The following is a 17,442-nucleotide window of genomic DNA, read 5'->3' on the forward strand; positions in this document are numbered from 1 at the left end:
AAAACAAATGATCCCAAAAGTTTCCCAGGAAAAAAATGGACCACCTTTTTAACAAAAGAATTCTTTGGGTGATGCTATATAGCCGAGTCATGGAACACTACTCTTTAAATTATTTGAGGATCACCTACAGGCAAATGAGAGGCTCATGGAGTGCTTAAGAAGGCCACAACACATTGCAAATAAGAAATTATAAAGGAAAAGTATAAAGGTTACCATCAAAGAGATGTCCATGATCTTACAAAAGGCTCACTAAACAAAAGCAAGGGATAACTTACAGAAAGTCCACATTCCTCACCTGGTATCCTTGAAATATGAAGAAAACAACAGGAGGATCCCCAACATGCTGGGCAGACTTAGTATGGTAAATTTATGGGATTTGTTGTTGTTCAGTCATGTCTGACTCTATGTGACCCCACGGACTTTCTGTCCATGAGGTTTTCTTTGCAAAGATACTGGAGGGGTTGGCCATTTCCTTCTCCAGCGTGTCTTCATTTTATAAAGAACCGAGGCAATTAGGGGTTAAGTAACTTGCCCAGCTAGTAAAAGTATGAAACTGGATTTGAACCCATATCTTCCTGGCTCCAAGTCCAGTGCTCTGTCCACTGCACCACCTGGTTGCCCAAAATTTATGGGAACACATGGATGAAAGTTGCAAAGGATAGGCAAACACAGGTTGCATTCGGTATCATTGGTACAGATTACATTGATGAGATTGTAGATCCAATTAAATACATTAGAATAATACTTTTTCAAAGAGAATTTTTATTTATTTTAAGAGCCTCTTTGAAATTAAAACAGTTAGACCTATTTATTATTGGAAAATTTAGCTATCATCCTTTGAGTCACCACATCTGTTCATAGCATCCTTTAAAAAAAAAAATCATAGGATTTCTAAAACCTCTCAGTATGTATGCTGAAATAACAGGGTTTAGATCAATGAGTGATGGAACAGAATCAGAATATGTGAGCTCTGTTCCCAGGGCTAATATTCATTAGTTATGTAACCTTAAGCCAAATGTTTAATGTCTCAGGAACTCAATTTCTTCACCAGCAAAATACATCAGAGAACCTTTTCTAAAGAGGGACACCACCCTAATGGGGCACAGTAGTTCCCTAAAGGTTATAAAAACCATTTAGATTTTACTAGCTTCTCCAATTTTCCCTGCTGGGGTCTGAGGAAGACAACACTGAGGGGCTTCCGTACCCCATGAGGGGCCTCTGTACCCCATGAGGGGCAGGAGGGCTAGGAGTAGAGGAAAGTCACAGTTGCAGCCACCATCAATGTGCCACAGTATCCTTACCTCCACCTCTAAAATATCACTGGACTAGAAGGATACTTTAAAAAGCATCTTGTCCATTCCTACATTCATCAGTTCCTTATGCCACATCACACAAAGGAAATCAATCTTGATGTGCATCTGTCTATGTGTTTCATAGATGTCCTGAGAAAGATTCCACAGTCTCCCTAGATGACGGATTTTTATGTTCAGAAACCCTTCACTTCCAAGAAATTCTTCCTTATATCTGATTTGAAGCACTTGAACTGCCTTGTAAAAATCCATTGCTTTTTTGTTTTTAATTAGACCAGTGATTTCACTGTTTTAGGGAACAGCCCTAAATGAGGAAGAAATAAAGAATTTCTTCTCTCAATGGCACCAGTCAATTTAGTCTTAAAGAATTGCCTAGGGGGGCGGAGCCAAGATGGCGGAGTAGAAAGACGCACATACACATAGCTCCGAACCCACAGCCCATAGAACATCTGTAAAAAGGAACTCATGGCGAATTCTGGAGCAACAGAGGCCACAGAACAGTGGAGTGAAGGAGATTTCTGTTCCAGAGGGACCTGCAAACCTCTCACAAAAGGTCCTTCGCACCACGGACTGGGAGCCGCGGACTGGGAGCTGAGCACGGCCCTGGCCCGGCTGTGGCACCGAGAGGAGCTGATCCGAGCGGACTTCAGGGACAGGATCTCCAGCAGCCGCGTGGGTCCCTCCACCCACAGGTGATGGGGGTCGGTGAGAGGGTCTCTTTGGCGGGTCGAGAGGGGAGTGGGGTGCCCCCATAACTCAGGCCCCCTCGGGAGGCAACAGCAGAGGCGGGAGCAGACCAGGGCTCCCCAAGCAGGCAGGAGCCTGGATCCATTGTTGAAGGTCTCTGCATAAACCCCCTAAGGGAACTGAGCCCGTGAGGCGGCCCTGCCCCAACCCAGGCAGCTGAACTTGATCTCACACTGAATAGCAGCCCTGCCCCCGCCAAAAGCCCTGAGGCTGGGAAGCAGCATTTGAATCTCAGACCCCAAGAGCTGGCTGGGAGGAGCAGGAGGCGAGGTGGGTGTGAAGAGAATATTCAGAAGTCAAGTCACTGGCTGGGAAAATGCCCAGAAAAGGGAAAAGAAATAAGACTATAGAAGGTTACTTTCTTGGTGAACAGGCATTTCCTCCCTTCCTTTCTGATGAGGAAGAACAATGCTTACCATCAGGGAAAGACACAGAAGTCAAGGCTTCTGTATCCCAGCCCACTCAATGGGCTCAGGCCATGGAAGAGCTCAAAAAGAATTTTGAAAATCAAGTTAGAGAGGTGGAGGAAAAGCTGGGAAGAGCAATGAGAGACATGCAGTCAAAGCATGAACAGCAGGTCAGTACCCTGCTAAAGGAGACCCAAAAAAATGCTGAAGAAAACAACACCTTGAAAAATAGGCTAACTCAATTGGCAAAAGAGGTTCAAAAAGCCAATGAGGAGAAGAATGCTTTCAAAAGCAGAATTAGCCAAATGGAAAAGGAGATTCAAAAGCTCACTGAAGAAAATAGTTCTTTCAAAATTAGAATGGAACAGATGGAGGCTAATGACTTTATGAGAAACCAAGAAATCACAAAACAAAACCAAAAGAATGAAAAAATGGAAGATAATGTGAAATATCTCATTGGAAAAACAACTGACCTGGAAAATAGATACAGGAGAGACAATTTAAAAATTATGGGACTACCTGAAAGCCATGATCAAAAAAAGAGCCTAGACATCATCTTTCATGAAATTATCAAGGAAAACTGCCCTGAGATTCTAGAACCAGAGGGCAAAATAAATATTCAAGGAATCCACAGAACACCGTCTGAAAGAAATCCAAAATGAGAAACTCCTAGGAACATTGTGGCCAAATTCTAGAGTTCCCAGGTCAAGGAGAAAATATTGCAAGCAGCTAGAAAGAAACAATTCAAGTATTGTGGAAATACAATCAGGATAACACAAGATCTAGCAGCTTCTACATTAAGGGATCGAAGGGCATGGAACAGGATATTCCAGAAGTCAAAGGAACTAGGACTAAAACCAAGAATCACCTATGCAGCAAAACTGAGTATGATACTTCAGGGGAAAAATTGGTCTTTCAATGAAATAGAGGACTTTCAAGCATTCTTGATGAAAAGACCAGAGCTGAAAAGAAAATTTGACTTTCAAACACAAGAATGAAGAGAAGCATGAAAAGGTGAACAGCAAAAAGAAGTCATAAGGGACTTACTAAAGTTGTACTGTTTACATTCCTACATGGAAAGACAATATTTGTAACTCTTGAAACTTTTCAGTATCTGGGTACTGGGTGGGATTACACACACACACATGCACACACACACACACACACACACACACACACACACACATAGAGACAGAGTGCACAGAGTGAATTGAAGAGGATGGGATCATATCTTAAAAAAATGAAATCAAGCAGTGAGAGAGAAATATATTGGGAGGAGAAAGGGAGAAATGGAATGGGGCAAATTATCTCACATAAAAGAGGCAAGCAAAAGACTTATTAGTGGAGGGATAAAGAGGGGAGGTGAGACAAAAACATGAAGTTTACTCTCATCACATTCCACTAAAGGAAGGAATAAAATGCACACTCATTTTGGTATGAAAACCTATCTTACAATACAGGAAAGTGGGGGATAAGGGGATAAGCAGGGTCGGGGGGATGATGGAAGGGAGGGCATGGGGAGGAGGGAGCAATTTGAGGTCAACACTCATGGGGAGGGACAGGATCAAAAGAGAGAACAGAAGTAATGGGGGACAGGATAGGATGGAGGGAAATATAGTTAGTCCTATACAACACAACTATTATGGAAGTCATTTGCAAAACTACACAGATTTGGCCTATATTGAATTGCTTGCCTTCCAAAGGGAAGGGGTGGGGAGGGAGGGAGGTAAAGAAGTTGGAACTCAAAGTGTTAGGAACAACTGTCGAGTAATGTTCTTGCCACTAGGAAATAAGAGATACAGGTAAAGGGGTATAGAAAGTTATCTGGCCCTACAGGACAAAAGAGAAGATGGAGACAAGGGCAGAGAGGGATGATAGAAGAGAGAGCAGATTGGTCTTAGGGGCAATTAGAATGCTTGGTGTTTGGGGGGGGGGACAAAAGGGGAGAAAATTTGGAACCCAAAATTTTGTCAAAATGAATGTTAAAAGTTAAATAAATAAATAAATAAAATAAATTTAAAAAAAAAAAAAGAATTGCTTAGGTCAGACAGGCAACGGGTCAGAGGGTAGGTACTATCTTTTTATTTTTATGGGTATCTTCAGTACTTAGCATTGTACCTAACACGTAATAAGTGCTTAATAAATGTTTGTTGTCTGAATGGATTGCTACCATGTCTTTCCTTTCTGAGGCCAGCTCTCTACTCACTATACCACCCTATGTCTCTCATTTTCTTTCATTATTGTTTATGAACTCTCTAGGATCAAACAATGGACCGAATCAAGATGACCACTATTTTGACTATTTTTAACAAACTGAATTTCTATCTGATCTTTCTCCATTGATTTTGATCATAACTTCTTTAAAGAGTGATACATTATGTTAGTGGATTTATTCATACTAAATAACTTCAATTTTTAAAAATTGTAATTGCAAAAATTACAACATGGACAATCTTTGCTCTGTGACCTCAGAAAGTCATTTCTCTCTAGACAGAATTTCTAAGAACTTCTCAAATATTAAAATCCAACAGTTCTATAAAATTGTCCTGAATTATGAATCTCCTCCTAACTTTTGCTGCTTCTCAAGTCCAAACACAATTTCTGACTGATGAAATCAAATCAGTGATGAGTGGAATACAACTTGGACTAGTTAGCAATCTATTCAAATAAAAAGCGCTTATTAGGAGAAGGGGAAAAGAAAGGCATAATCATTTATATGGCAACTACTATGTGCCTGACACTGTGCTAAGGGCTTTTTAAATATCCTCACAACAACCCTTCAAGGTAGATGCTACTATTATCCCTGTTTTACAGTTGAGGAAACTGAGGCAATGGAGAGGCATTCCCCTCCCAAACAAGGGGGGCAAGGAAGAGATATCAACATCTTCAAAATTCCACCATTAAAATACAAATACCCCTGGGAGTGTGTTGACCTTGAACCATTATCAGGTAATATCTTAGTTACTAAGGAACACTTCAGGGATTAGATGGAAGGCAGCTGAGGGCAAAAAGTAGACCTGCAATCAGTTACTACAGGCCAGATAAGAATGGGAACCCTAAGAAGGGTTAAAGGGTACATTGACATGAGCAGGAGAGAGAACCAAAGGCAAACCTACTTTTATTACTTTATCATTTGGCCCAAGAATATACTACTGTCCATGTTTCTCCTCATCCACCTCCATGGCAAAGGTGACAAACTAGACATAAGTGCTGATCACTACACGTTCCACTCACTACTGTTTGTCTCTGTGGCAGTAGGGGATGCCCAGAAATGCGTAGTGGAGAGTGCCAGACACAGAATCCTCAGCTCAGCTGCCACCTTTGTCTCTTACTCGCTGAAGGACTACAGATAAGTGACTTAATACCTCTGAGTCTCAGTTTCTACATTTGTAAAATAGAGATATTTCAATTTTCAATGTTTAACATTATAATTATATAAAATGCAGTTTTAAAAAGCCCAATGGAAATATACAGTGTAAACTGAAATAATGTGATGACATAAAGGGAGTCATTATTCACACCAAACAGATCCTAACCGCATAGTAACTACTTCAAAGGTTGTTGTGAGATTCCTATGAAATAACATACTTCCTTTGGAAACCAGAGATATAAATGTATTATTATTATTTTGATTCAAATAGGTATATGTACTCTTGCAGTCTTTTTCCTCTTTGGAGTATTTTTAGGGTCTAAAAAACAAAAAACATAATTGCTTCTATGTCAATAATGTTCTTACTTACACTTTATTCTGCAATCAATCAGTTTATATTTTTTTAAATGTACTTCTTAGACTGTAGGCCTTTAGTAAATGAAAACTCTTGGTACTTCATTAGAAAAATCTGAATTTTACAACCAGCAGTCAGATCAGGGCTATTAATCAAATATTTTCATAGGGTAATGGAGGACTAAAGCCTTTGTTAGCCTTTAGAATAGAAGTGTACACAAACACATGATGAATTTGGTGATTCCTTCTCACTGTTCTGGATAATAGTGTGTGGTTGGCTTTATCACTGAACCACATCACTATGGAGTAGAGAGAGAAGTGATACTTAGTCAAAAAAACTGGATTCAAATTCTCCCTTTGACTTTACCACTTGTGTGACTTTAGGAAAGTCACTTTCCCTCATAAGATCATAAATAAAGAGAAAGGAACCCTAGAGACCATCTAGTCCAATCCCTTCATTTTACAGATGAGGAAACAGAGGCTCACACAGGTTAAGTGACTTGCCCCGAGTTACACAGGAAAATAAGTGAGTTTTTTTTTCCTACCGTGCTATCCCTCCTTTCTAGGCTTTTGTTTCTTCATTTGCAAAATGAAGGGACTAGTCTAGATGAGATGACATCTCAGTTCTCTATCAGTTCCAAAGTCTCTGATCCAAAAAATGTCCATGTTTAATTTTTAGATGTTTAAACTTCTTCACTTTAATATAAAAGATTTTGTGTATAAATACCATGAAGAAATGCCACTTAAAAAGAAGTGGTTCACTGAGACTTCAATTTTTGCAGTCTCTGAGAAACAGTTTAACCTCTCTTAAAGGAACAATTGTTCATTTGTCCCAGGATGTGAGGGGGGAAAAAATATTCCATCTGTTTGTCTAATCAAAGCAAGTCATCAAGCATTTATTAAGTGCTTACTGTGTATATATAATATCACTAACTTCAACTTGAATAAATTTTCTTTTAAATGCCTGTTTTCACATTTTCTATGAAATTGAATTTGCTGTTGATTAGAAGTAACTAAACTTTGGGAAGACAAACCTAAACGGTGACCATATTGAAAGGAGACTGGTTTTGTGCAGGGATGGTTATCCCTCTGTTGAACAAACTCTATTTATTGGTTTTCTCTAAAGAGATGAATATTACATTCCTACTTATAAATACAAGGAGAGTTTGAATGACTGACAATTTTGCTAATGTTAACTTTGGAGGGAGTACTTTCAGTTAAATAAGGAGATAAAGGAGCCAGACTAAAGAGTCTCAGAACATTGAAAAGCCTCCTAAAAGAGATCCAAAATCATTCAAAAGAGTTTGGTCTAACAATCTATACAGGAAAAACTAGGTGGATAAGGAATGACTCTTATCTAGCCTATGATCCACAGCTGAATGGGCAGACTCTTGAAGAGACATTACAAATAGACAATGAGTTGGACCTAGAATTGAACAGGAGGGAAATGAGCTGAACTATCTTTGAAAAATTAGGTCATTTTAATGATTCCAAAATTTTTCTAGAAAAACTGGGTCAGCTTTTTCATACAAGTATTCTTCACATGATCCTATATGTCTGTGGATAATGAATAGGACAGTCTCCAGATAATTTGAGGATCACCTAAAGGCAAATGATGATAGATGTTACCCAATATTTAAGTGCCTACTATGTGCCAGTTATGTGTATGTTTGTCCTTCATTGCTGAAGAAGACCATGCCATCAGAGAAATAATGACATGACTTGCCCTTGACTTTGTTCTGAGTGAGGGAGGGCTGTGCAGGTCACCAGCCTCACTTCCCCTCCAGAGCCATCTGACTCCAGTGACCAGATATTCATCAGGATAACTGGAGATGACCCAGGATGAGGCAATTGGGGTTAAGTGACTTGCCCAAGGTCACACAGCTAGTGAGTGTTGAGTGTTTGAGGTGAAATTTGAATTCAGGTCCTCCTGACTCCTGCACTGGTGCTCTATCCACTGCACCACCTAGCTGCTCACCAGTTACTGTTTTGGGGGTTAGGGATAATAAGACAATGAATGCCATAATCCCTACTTTAAAAAGAGCTTCAGCTCCAGAGTCTAGACTACCTGTTGGCCCTTCCTAAAGCCCTGTGCTTACCTTCTAGATTGTCAGTATTTTTGATCAAAAGAATCACCCTCCTTCCCTCGAGGGTTGACATGACCTTTAGAATTCTGAGATATGTCCATGAATTTTACTGATTCATTCTTCCCCCCACAATAACTTCAGCTCTACTTTTCGTGAATATTAAAATTTAAATTTATGTCCTATGAGCCAGGCACAAAAACTGGAGTTAGTCAGTAAATAAGAAAGTTCTAGGCACTGTGCTAAGCACAGGGAATACAACGGCAAAAGACAGTCCCTGTCTTCAAGAAGTTTAATCTAATCGAAGAGACATCCTGTAAACAACTATGCACAAACAAGTTATGTAGAGGATAACTAATAAATAAACAAGAGGAAAGACATTAGAATTAAGAGAGAGTCAGAAAAGCATCCTGTAGAAGATGAGACTTTAATTGGGGCTTGAAAGAAATCAGGGAAGCCAGAAGATGGAAGTGATAAGAGAGAGAATTCCAGGCATGAGGGCTAGCCAGTGAAAATGCCAGAGTTGGGATATAGAGTGTCTTGAGGAACAGCAATATGTGAGGAGGTGAGGGGAAAGATGGATATTAAGGTCTACGAATGTCAAACAGAGGATTTTATATTTGACCCTGAAGGTGACAGAGAGCCACTGGAGTTTATTGAGTAGGGGAATGACATGATTGAACCTGTCCTTTAGGAAAATCTCTTTGATAGCTGAGTGGAGGATGAATTAGAATGGGGAGAAATCAGTGGCAGGCACACCAACCACCAGACTATTGCAATAGTCTAAGTGTGAGATGATATAGACCTGGAACAGGGTGATGGCAGTATCAGATAAGAGAAAGAAGCATATTCAAGGGATGTTACAAAGGTAAAATCAACAGATTCTGACAACAGATGGGATATGGAGAATAAGAGATCAAGGACTCAAGGATTCATCCAGCACGGGGGACTGGGAGGATGGTGATGCCCCTTTATAGTAACAGGGAAGTTTTGAAAGGGATAGGGTTTTGGGGGAAAGATAATAAATTAGCATTAAAGTAATCCAAAACATAGAGAATTAAAGTCAAAGAATGAGGAAGGGCAGAATGAATGTTAGAGGCTAGGCGCACAGTAGATAAGAGTGCCAGGCCTGGAATCAGGAAGACATCTTCCTGAGTCTAAATCTAGCCTTAGACTAGCTGTGTAACCCTAGGCAACTCACTTAAGCCTATTTGCCTTAGTTTCCTTATCTGTAAATGAGTTGGAGAAGAAATTGGCAAGCCATTCCAGTATTTTTCCTAAGAAAAGCCCAAATGGGGTCACAAAGAGTCTGACACAACTGAAAAAAAACCAACTATCTGAACAACTAGCTGCCTCAAATCCTTTCATTTCATAGTAAGCAGAATAAAAGTCTTAAGCAAATTATCATAATCAAATACAAATACAGTTATAAATTATGTCTTTAAAGACAAAGTCCCAGTCTTCTTTAGTAATTTCTCATAATGCTTAATACAGGGAGAGCTGAGCACACAATGGACAAGCTAATACTATATATATAGACTAGGTAATAGCTGATTTCCAATCCTATACACTGTAAGGGTTTAAGTAATGGTGATTCACTTAGTATAGAAGTAGTGAAGGAGAAGCTAAAATACACACTCTTAGTTGATCTGTAGAAGGAAAAAATTTGAGTGAGTGAGTGTACGTGTGTGTGTATCCAATACCTTTTAAAGATCTGATTAGAAGAAAATTCAGCAAGTATTTCAAGATCATAGCATCTACAGCAGGAAGGGATTTCAGAGACTATTATTTTACAAATGAGGAAACAGAGGCCTAGAGAAGTAACATAACTTTCCAAAGGTAATCTAACTGATGAGCTAAGAGAGTTAGGATTTGAACTCAGGTCCTCCAACACCAAATCTACAGGTCCTTTCATGAAACTATGGCTATGGCATTAAGCCATGTCTTCAAAATTGATGAAGTACAAAATTTATTTATCTCCCAAACCACTATATGAGATGAAAAACTTTAATATAGTCATTCAGGAAACAGATTTTTTTTTTTGGCCAAAATATACATATATCATCACAATTATTAGGTAGCAAGGAACTGGTCAATGAACATAGTTCTTAAGAGCATGCACAGAGAAGCCTGCTTTTGAGAGTTGTAATAACGTATAATGGAAATGCACTGAAGACATTTGGAGACCTTCTTTAACCAGCTCTCTGCTGCTAACCAGTTAGTGAACAGGACCCTTTCATAGATAAAACTTGGGGTACACTTATAAGGCACTAGTTGACTTCATCTCTTTTCTTGGTTTTTACTTCTTCTAGTACAACAGCCTTCTAGTAAGAGAAAATATAGTTCTAAATGAGGAGAATTCTCAGGTACCACCCATCCAAGCAAGACAAGTAACCTGTGAATACACACCGTTGGTCCAGCACCTATCTCACAGAGTGGTTGTGATGATCAATGAAATAATATTTGTAATGCACTTGGTACATTATAGGTGCTTAATAAAGCACCCCTCTTCTTGGCCTTGACTTCTGTTCTTTTGTTTTAGGTAAAGATTGGAAGGTGAGAGCTTGTGAATTTCAAAAGGTCCGGAGAGCAAGTCACTCAAAGTCCAGGAGCCCAGGAATGGAGCACAGGCCAAACTCTATATCCCAAGGATACAAGAATAGCCTTGGGGACCCAGACCTATTCATTGTTGCTGAGAAATGGATTCATCCAGCAGATGATTCTGTATGACATGGACATTTTCCCCCTAAAATCAAGATAGTATAGTGGAAAGTGTGCCCCTAAGGGGTAGGGAAGAAATATTTTAACTTCCTGCTATATTCCAAAATAAAATCTCTTTGAAAAAGCTAATTGATATCTATTGGTTAAATGGAACTGGGACTCTAGTCCAAGTGTGAGGGAACATATCAGAATGTGGACTCAAACCAAAGGCATTAGAGAAGAAATAACTTCCAACCCCTCTGGAGTACTCATAGAATGGTCTTGATCTGGAAGAGACTCACTGCAGTTAATAGTAAGCACTTTTAAAGTATATATAGTACTATAATCCTGCCTAACTGGTGGAAGGAATTGCCCTATTACTAATTACCATATGTGTGTGCTGCATGGGGCAGGGGTAGGGTAGGAGATAGGTTTAAATATTTTTAAACCTATACTAGATAGAAGTCTAGAAAAAAAGGGGAAAAAAAACCATCCCTCCAGGAGGGGACTTGACCAATGAGACTCAACAGACAAACAGGAAGGTAGGTGGCCTTGGTCCCAGGGTGTGTTTGTTATCTCCATTCTGTAAAGCAAATTTGATTCATTCAATTCAACAAGCATTAATAAAAGGCTTACTATTTACCAGGCACTGAAGGCACAAAGACAAAAACAGAAATAGTCTGTACCCTCCAGGAGTTCACATTCTTTGGGGGGCATTATATGCATAAAAACAAATGCAAAACACATATGAAACATGTAGGGCAGAGTGAAATTAAAGAATTGCTGGGCCTTTGCAGAGCAGGACGGCTGTAGCAGAAAATAGTTTTTATTGAAAGGAATTTTTCTCTAATCTCCACCCATCTGCTCCCTCCAGGGAATCAGGTATTGTTGATGAATATATAAAATGTGAGCTTTTCATGCCTGTCCTTTACCCTTATTTTCTCACAGCAGAGTTGCCTAGCAACAAGGAAGAAAAATGAGGAGAAATACTTAGCATCTAAGAAAAATCAACCAAATTTTATTTTATCCTTCTGGGCCTAGAAAAAGGGTGGGTTCCCCTTGCCTATGCTTGTATTACAGAAATATAGATGTAGAGTTAAAAGGGACCTAAGAGGTTATCTAGTCCAGCCCCCTTATTTTACAGATGAGAAACTGAGGCCCAGTGAATTGCCCAGAGTCCCACAGAAGAAGAAAGTGGCAGAGCTAAAATTTCATATTCCTCTTCTACTCCACCTATGGTGACATTACAAGAGGGTTACAATCTTTGTCCCAGAAGTGCTACATGCCCAAATTTAATGGAAATACTGAGATATAAAAGGACAAGAACACTAAGGAATAGTGGCATAGGGTTCTCTCTTCCTGGAGGCTGAGATATTTAAAGATTAAGGGATTTTATACTCCTACCCACAGGTCTTCTCTTTTGGGGAACTCTGTTGAAGCTGGAATGGCAGGGGCCTTGGAACTGTGGGCTCCAAGGTCATGAAAATCAAAATTCTGTAGGGAGAAAGTCTTTCTCCTTCCTGCATTTAGTCTCTGCTTGCTTTCATGTACATTAGAATTTTTATATTAATAATAGCTAATTGCTAATGTTTAGACTGCACTCACTATATACCAGGCACTGTGCTTTACAGATAATGCCTCATTTGATCCTCACAACATCCCTGAGAGATAGGTGCTAATTAAAACATATATGTCATGCAAAGAAATTGTCTGATGGATTGGCACGTTCATTTTTTAGCAAAAATTTTACACAGTAATCTGGTACAGCAGAAAAACTCTGCAACTATAATCAGAGGACCTGTTCTTAAAGACCAACTTTCAGCTCCATATTCCTTGGTATTTTGCCACAGATGATAGCTGACTCCTGGAGGGGGCAATAAAAGATCTTTCCCCTTCCCATCTAGCTCAGGCCAGTATAGGAATGTTCCCCAAAAGGTCATGAACTGAGGGTGTGGTTTCTATGGGGAATACAGAGTAGGATCTTTATGATCTTATGACGTCAACAATGAAACCCATGGACTAGATTAAGAAGGTGGTTTATTGATTCTTAATGGGTTCAAACCTTTCCATTCATAAATAAACTAAAGTGGCTGGCCAGTTCTAGTTGGGCAGTGCAGCTCCCTCCCTCTATTCCTCCTTTCTTTCCTTCCTTCCTCCTTCCCTCCCTCCCCTCATCCTTTCCTCTTTTTCTCCCTCCCTCCTCTGTCCACACAAAGAATTATCACCTTACCTGTGGATACTTTGCCCAAAAGAATATAAATTTCAATGGCTGAAACCTCACAAGATATTTTGGGGTTTAGGGCCTAGAGTTCTTTTTTAAGGACCATGGCTTAAACACAAATCACTGGGGCTCTCACAGATTGGCCAACAATAGGTCCCAACCCAAGCCTCATTTGGTCACTGTTTGGGCTCTGATTGGCTCAGAATGAGTGTAAATAGCAATTATTTCTGTTTTGGCCAGAAACCCTGAGGGTCTTCCCCTTTCAGGTTGATATTTTTTTTTCTAACTAGGTAAAAGAGGTCATTCTTTGCCACATTTCTTCTTACCTAGCCTTAATCACTGAATGGGCATTGCCTCAGACAAACTGAGGCCTGGGAAAGACCTTAGCTTAGAAAGGCCAAGGTCTCCCACTGCATCTGGGGTCATCGCCAGTCATCCTGATCTATATCTCATCACTGGACCCAGATAGCTTTGGAGGAGAGAGTGAGGCTGGTGGTTCTGTACAACCCTGCCTCACTTAAATCCAATCCACTTGCAAGTCATACCATCTCATTCCTGATGTCGTGTTCCTCTTTGAGGACAAACAAGTGCAGTTTGCAACAGGAAGTTCTGCCAAACTTGGGAGTGGAACTGAGTTATAGCTTCACTTCCTCGCTTTGGGCCACGTACTTGAGAGCACCTCACCTAGTTTGACTGGAAGCAGTACACCTGACTTCATATTCAAGCTCTTTGGAATGTCTGCTCTTGACCTTTGATCTCTCTTCCATTTAGATGAGCTTTGAGTTAAGAGTTGTCTGAATTGGCTTATAAAGCAGTACTAGAGACTAGTAGGTAGATACCCTGACTTCTCTGTGAGCAGATTTATCTTCCAGTGACTATAGAAATGAGTAGTCTGTCTATCTGTCTGTCCCTATCATAAGAGCTGAAAGACAACTGGGAGTCACGTTCAGAGAATATTCATTGGGTCAAGGAATTGCATTAATCTACTAATAATTAGTCATCTTATGGATTTAAGATTATTGTTAAAGTTTTATTTTCATTTTATGACACATTTTCAATAGACATGTATTACTGAATTCATTACTCAATTCACCTGATAGCCTATCTCTCCTCAAGTGCCCTAGCATTTTCAAAGAGATACCAATGATCCCTTAGTCATGAAGAGAGGTGCTTCACAAACAGCTGTACCAACCCCACAGACATATGCATTGAATTTGAAATGAAATAGTTGCAATAAAAAGAAAAAATTATTTCCTAGACAAGAAGCTTTCATTGCTTACTTACCTTTGATTAGTCTCTCAGGTCTTGTTCCTGGTAAGGTCCACATTGCCTGTGCCAAGTGTCCAAAAACAGTGGCATCAAGAGTGGAAAATTTTGGTCCCATGATGTATTTTTTATCACCTATAATAAAGAAAGAGTAAAGTGAGCAGAGCCAGTCTCTGCTTTTCTCAGATGATATTAATGACTACATCTTAAATCATTTTTTAAAAGTTTATAATCCATTCTATTTCATATTTTATTTATTTGTGGATGGTCAAAAATCATTCATTTTTTTTGGAAAAATAATAAATATCAAATTATGAGGAAGAAAAGCAAAATATAATACTCAAATACAGTCAAATATGGCAATGACCCTGAAAACTCTGATCTGGATCCACACCAACAGGTGAGAACTTGAGCTAAATAGAATGAGAATTACTAAAGATGATGTCTCTAGGAGAAATTCCTTTCTTCAAACCCTGACAATTAATTCTTGTAACCAGTTATATAACTGGAGCTAGAGTGGGGCAAGCAGAGCTTTGCATAGTTAGCAAGAAAATTTAATCAAAATAAGAGATTACCAAATGGATCCCATTTTCTCTCCCTTCCTCTCCACCCCCATTTCAGTAGAATGGTTATGTTGTGCAGGTGGATCTGCTAGCAATTCTCTCTCCCTCTTCCTCAACCAAAGTGAAATGGATTTGAGAATGTGGTCATAGGGCTTGCCTGGGACATTTTGTGAAGGTCACCCTGGGCAAGAAAATTCCAGCTATGATTCTGACTCATTCTACCAGAAGAAACATAAAGAAAAATTCTCCCTAAAGTAACAAAAGCCCAAAAGATCTAAATATAAAGATGCAGATCTTTAGATGTAAGTCTAATTCATGGCCAACAATGTCTATGAAATATCACCTTGGTTTTTAGCCAAGCTATAGCCATCCTGAATCCACTTTTAACACCTGTTTCCAGGTATTCCTTTAGAAGAAATTCCAAAAGAAGAATTTTTATGATACATTGTAGGGTTAAAGGTGCGCGCACGCGCGTACACACACACACACACACACACACACACACACACACACACACACACACACACACACACACACACACACACACACACCCAACTTCACTTGCGTGATCAATATGCTTTCATTAGGAAAGGCGGCATGGCATAACGAGTATATGGAACTGGTCTGAGAGCCAAGATCTATGTTCTTTTTCTGCCTCTGATTATTATTAGTTTAGTGGCTTTGGACAAATCACTTAACCTTACAGTGCCCCAGGCACCTCTCAAACTATGAACTGCAGAGAGAATTTCCTCTAGCAAAAGTTTCCTAGTCCTAGTTCTCATCATTAAAAGAAGACTTCCTTATTTAAAGGATATTCTACAATGTATGTTACATCCTTCCTTTCCATTGCCACCATCACCCTGCTCCTTCTGGCTCTCATTCTTCATGTCTAGACTACTGCAACAACTTCTTATTGTTAAAAAGCTTCCATCTTCTTGTCCTCCACCTCTTCATACTCTACTCCCTTCTGTACACTTCCTACAATACTCAAGTACCCAAGGTTGATTGGCAAGAGCACTCTTTCTATTAATACAGACTGAAAGGTGTTCATGCCGTGGTAGTTCAAATCGTTATGGACTGATATGGCCAGGAAAAAAAATTATTACCTGGTAAATGTGAGAAATTATTATTAATAACCAATAATTTGGGGGGAGATTCAGAGCTCTCCTCCTCTTCTACAATCTTTTAGAAGTTCAGTCTGAAGGGCATTACTAATAATAGAGAGAATTTTTTTTCTTTTGGGCTACTTTTGAAAATATATATGTATGTATATGTATGTGTATGTGTGTATGTGTGTATGTATATATAAAACAGCCATAACAAACATATGTATATATAAAAATAACTATAACAAGACTGATGGAATGACAATTCACTTAATGTCCCAATGCTTCCAGGAAGCTCTTTAAAAAACCTAGTTGCACACCAGAAAACATTCATTATTGGTAGGAGTTTTCTCACCAGCATTTCTTCATATCAACAAAATCTCAGGTCTCTATCAAAATGTTAATACAGATAAATATATATTGGATAGGTGACAGATAGATACTCATATCTTGTACAATATATAAATATGGAGTACAACATTTCGATTCTCCTGACTCCAATAATGACATACTTTTACAATTCAGAATCTAGCTCTGATAAATACAAATTTTCCCCAGTCATACCAAATTCAGATAAATGGTTCTTAGGATATGTTTGCCAAAGTTGGAAAAACTTTCCAGAGAACTAAAGGTACTTATAAAAATAAATTCTCAGCTCTCTTTGCTGCCTGGTCACTTCCAGCAACCTCCATAAGCTCCATTTCTGCCCTCTGGCTACAGTCCCAAGTATTCTAATTGGCAGATAAAATAGCTCAGCCAACCCAACATGAGACACTGCGGGAGGGAGGTGCGGGGGGGGGGGGGGGGGGGGGGGGGGGGGGGGGGGGAGAGGAGTCTGAAGATTCTTTCCATTAATGGAAATTGTAGAGGCACACCAATAAGAAACGGACTTGGATTTTTCAAGGACCTAAATTCTTTTCCATTATCTTATAAAATAAAAATCAGTAATAATGTTTTCCACCGAGAGACCAAATCTTATGTCTGGATGTCAATATTATTTATAAACAATTCCAGTGACACCACTTCCATCCTTTTTTCTAATAGTATAAATGAAGAGCAAAAAGTGCCTTTCCAAGACCAATTAGGGAGTGTGAGGCCACAGAAGACTCAAGAGGAAAGGTAAAAGCTTGGCTTCTAACTTCATTTGTTAGCTATTAAATCATACACAATTCCAACACTTTCCTAAATCTGAATCACTAACATCCTCTCTTAGCATGTGAGACTGTGGTCCACTCTAAGTTTTCAATGTACATTACTATGTGGATATATTATAAGGGGAAAAAAAATCTATTTCCCATGACCCCTCAACTTCAC

General features: G+C 39.3%; 1 protein-coding gene across 1 annotated transcript in view; it reads right to left on the minus strand.

The window, feature by feature from the left end:
* The window catches only part of FAXC (failed axon connections homolog, metaxin like GST domain containing), a 67,301-nt gene that overhangs the window by 5,494 nt on the left and 44,365 nt on the right, over positions 1–17,442 (minus strand). Inside the window, exon 5 of the mRNA XM_072642915.1 lies at positions 14,478–14,594. Within this exon, the coding sequence (XP_072499016.1) occupies positions 14,478–14,594 (117 nt within the window). The remainder of the gene's footprint in view (positions 1–14,477; positions 14,595–17,442) is intronic.

This window comes from Notamacropus eugenii, chromosome 2 (genome assembly GCF_028372415.1).
Source record: "Notamacropus eugenii isolate mMacEug1 chromosome 2, mMacEug1.pri_v2, whole genome shotgun sequence".
Taxonomy (NCBI): domain Eukaryota; kingdom Metazoa; phylum Chordata; class Mammalia; order Diprotodontia; family Macropodidae; genus Notamacropus; species Notamacropus eugenii.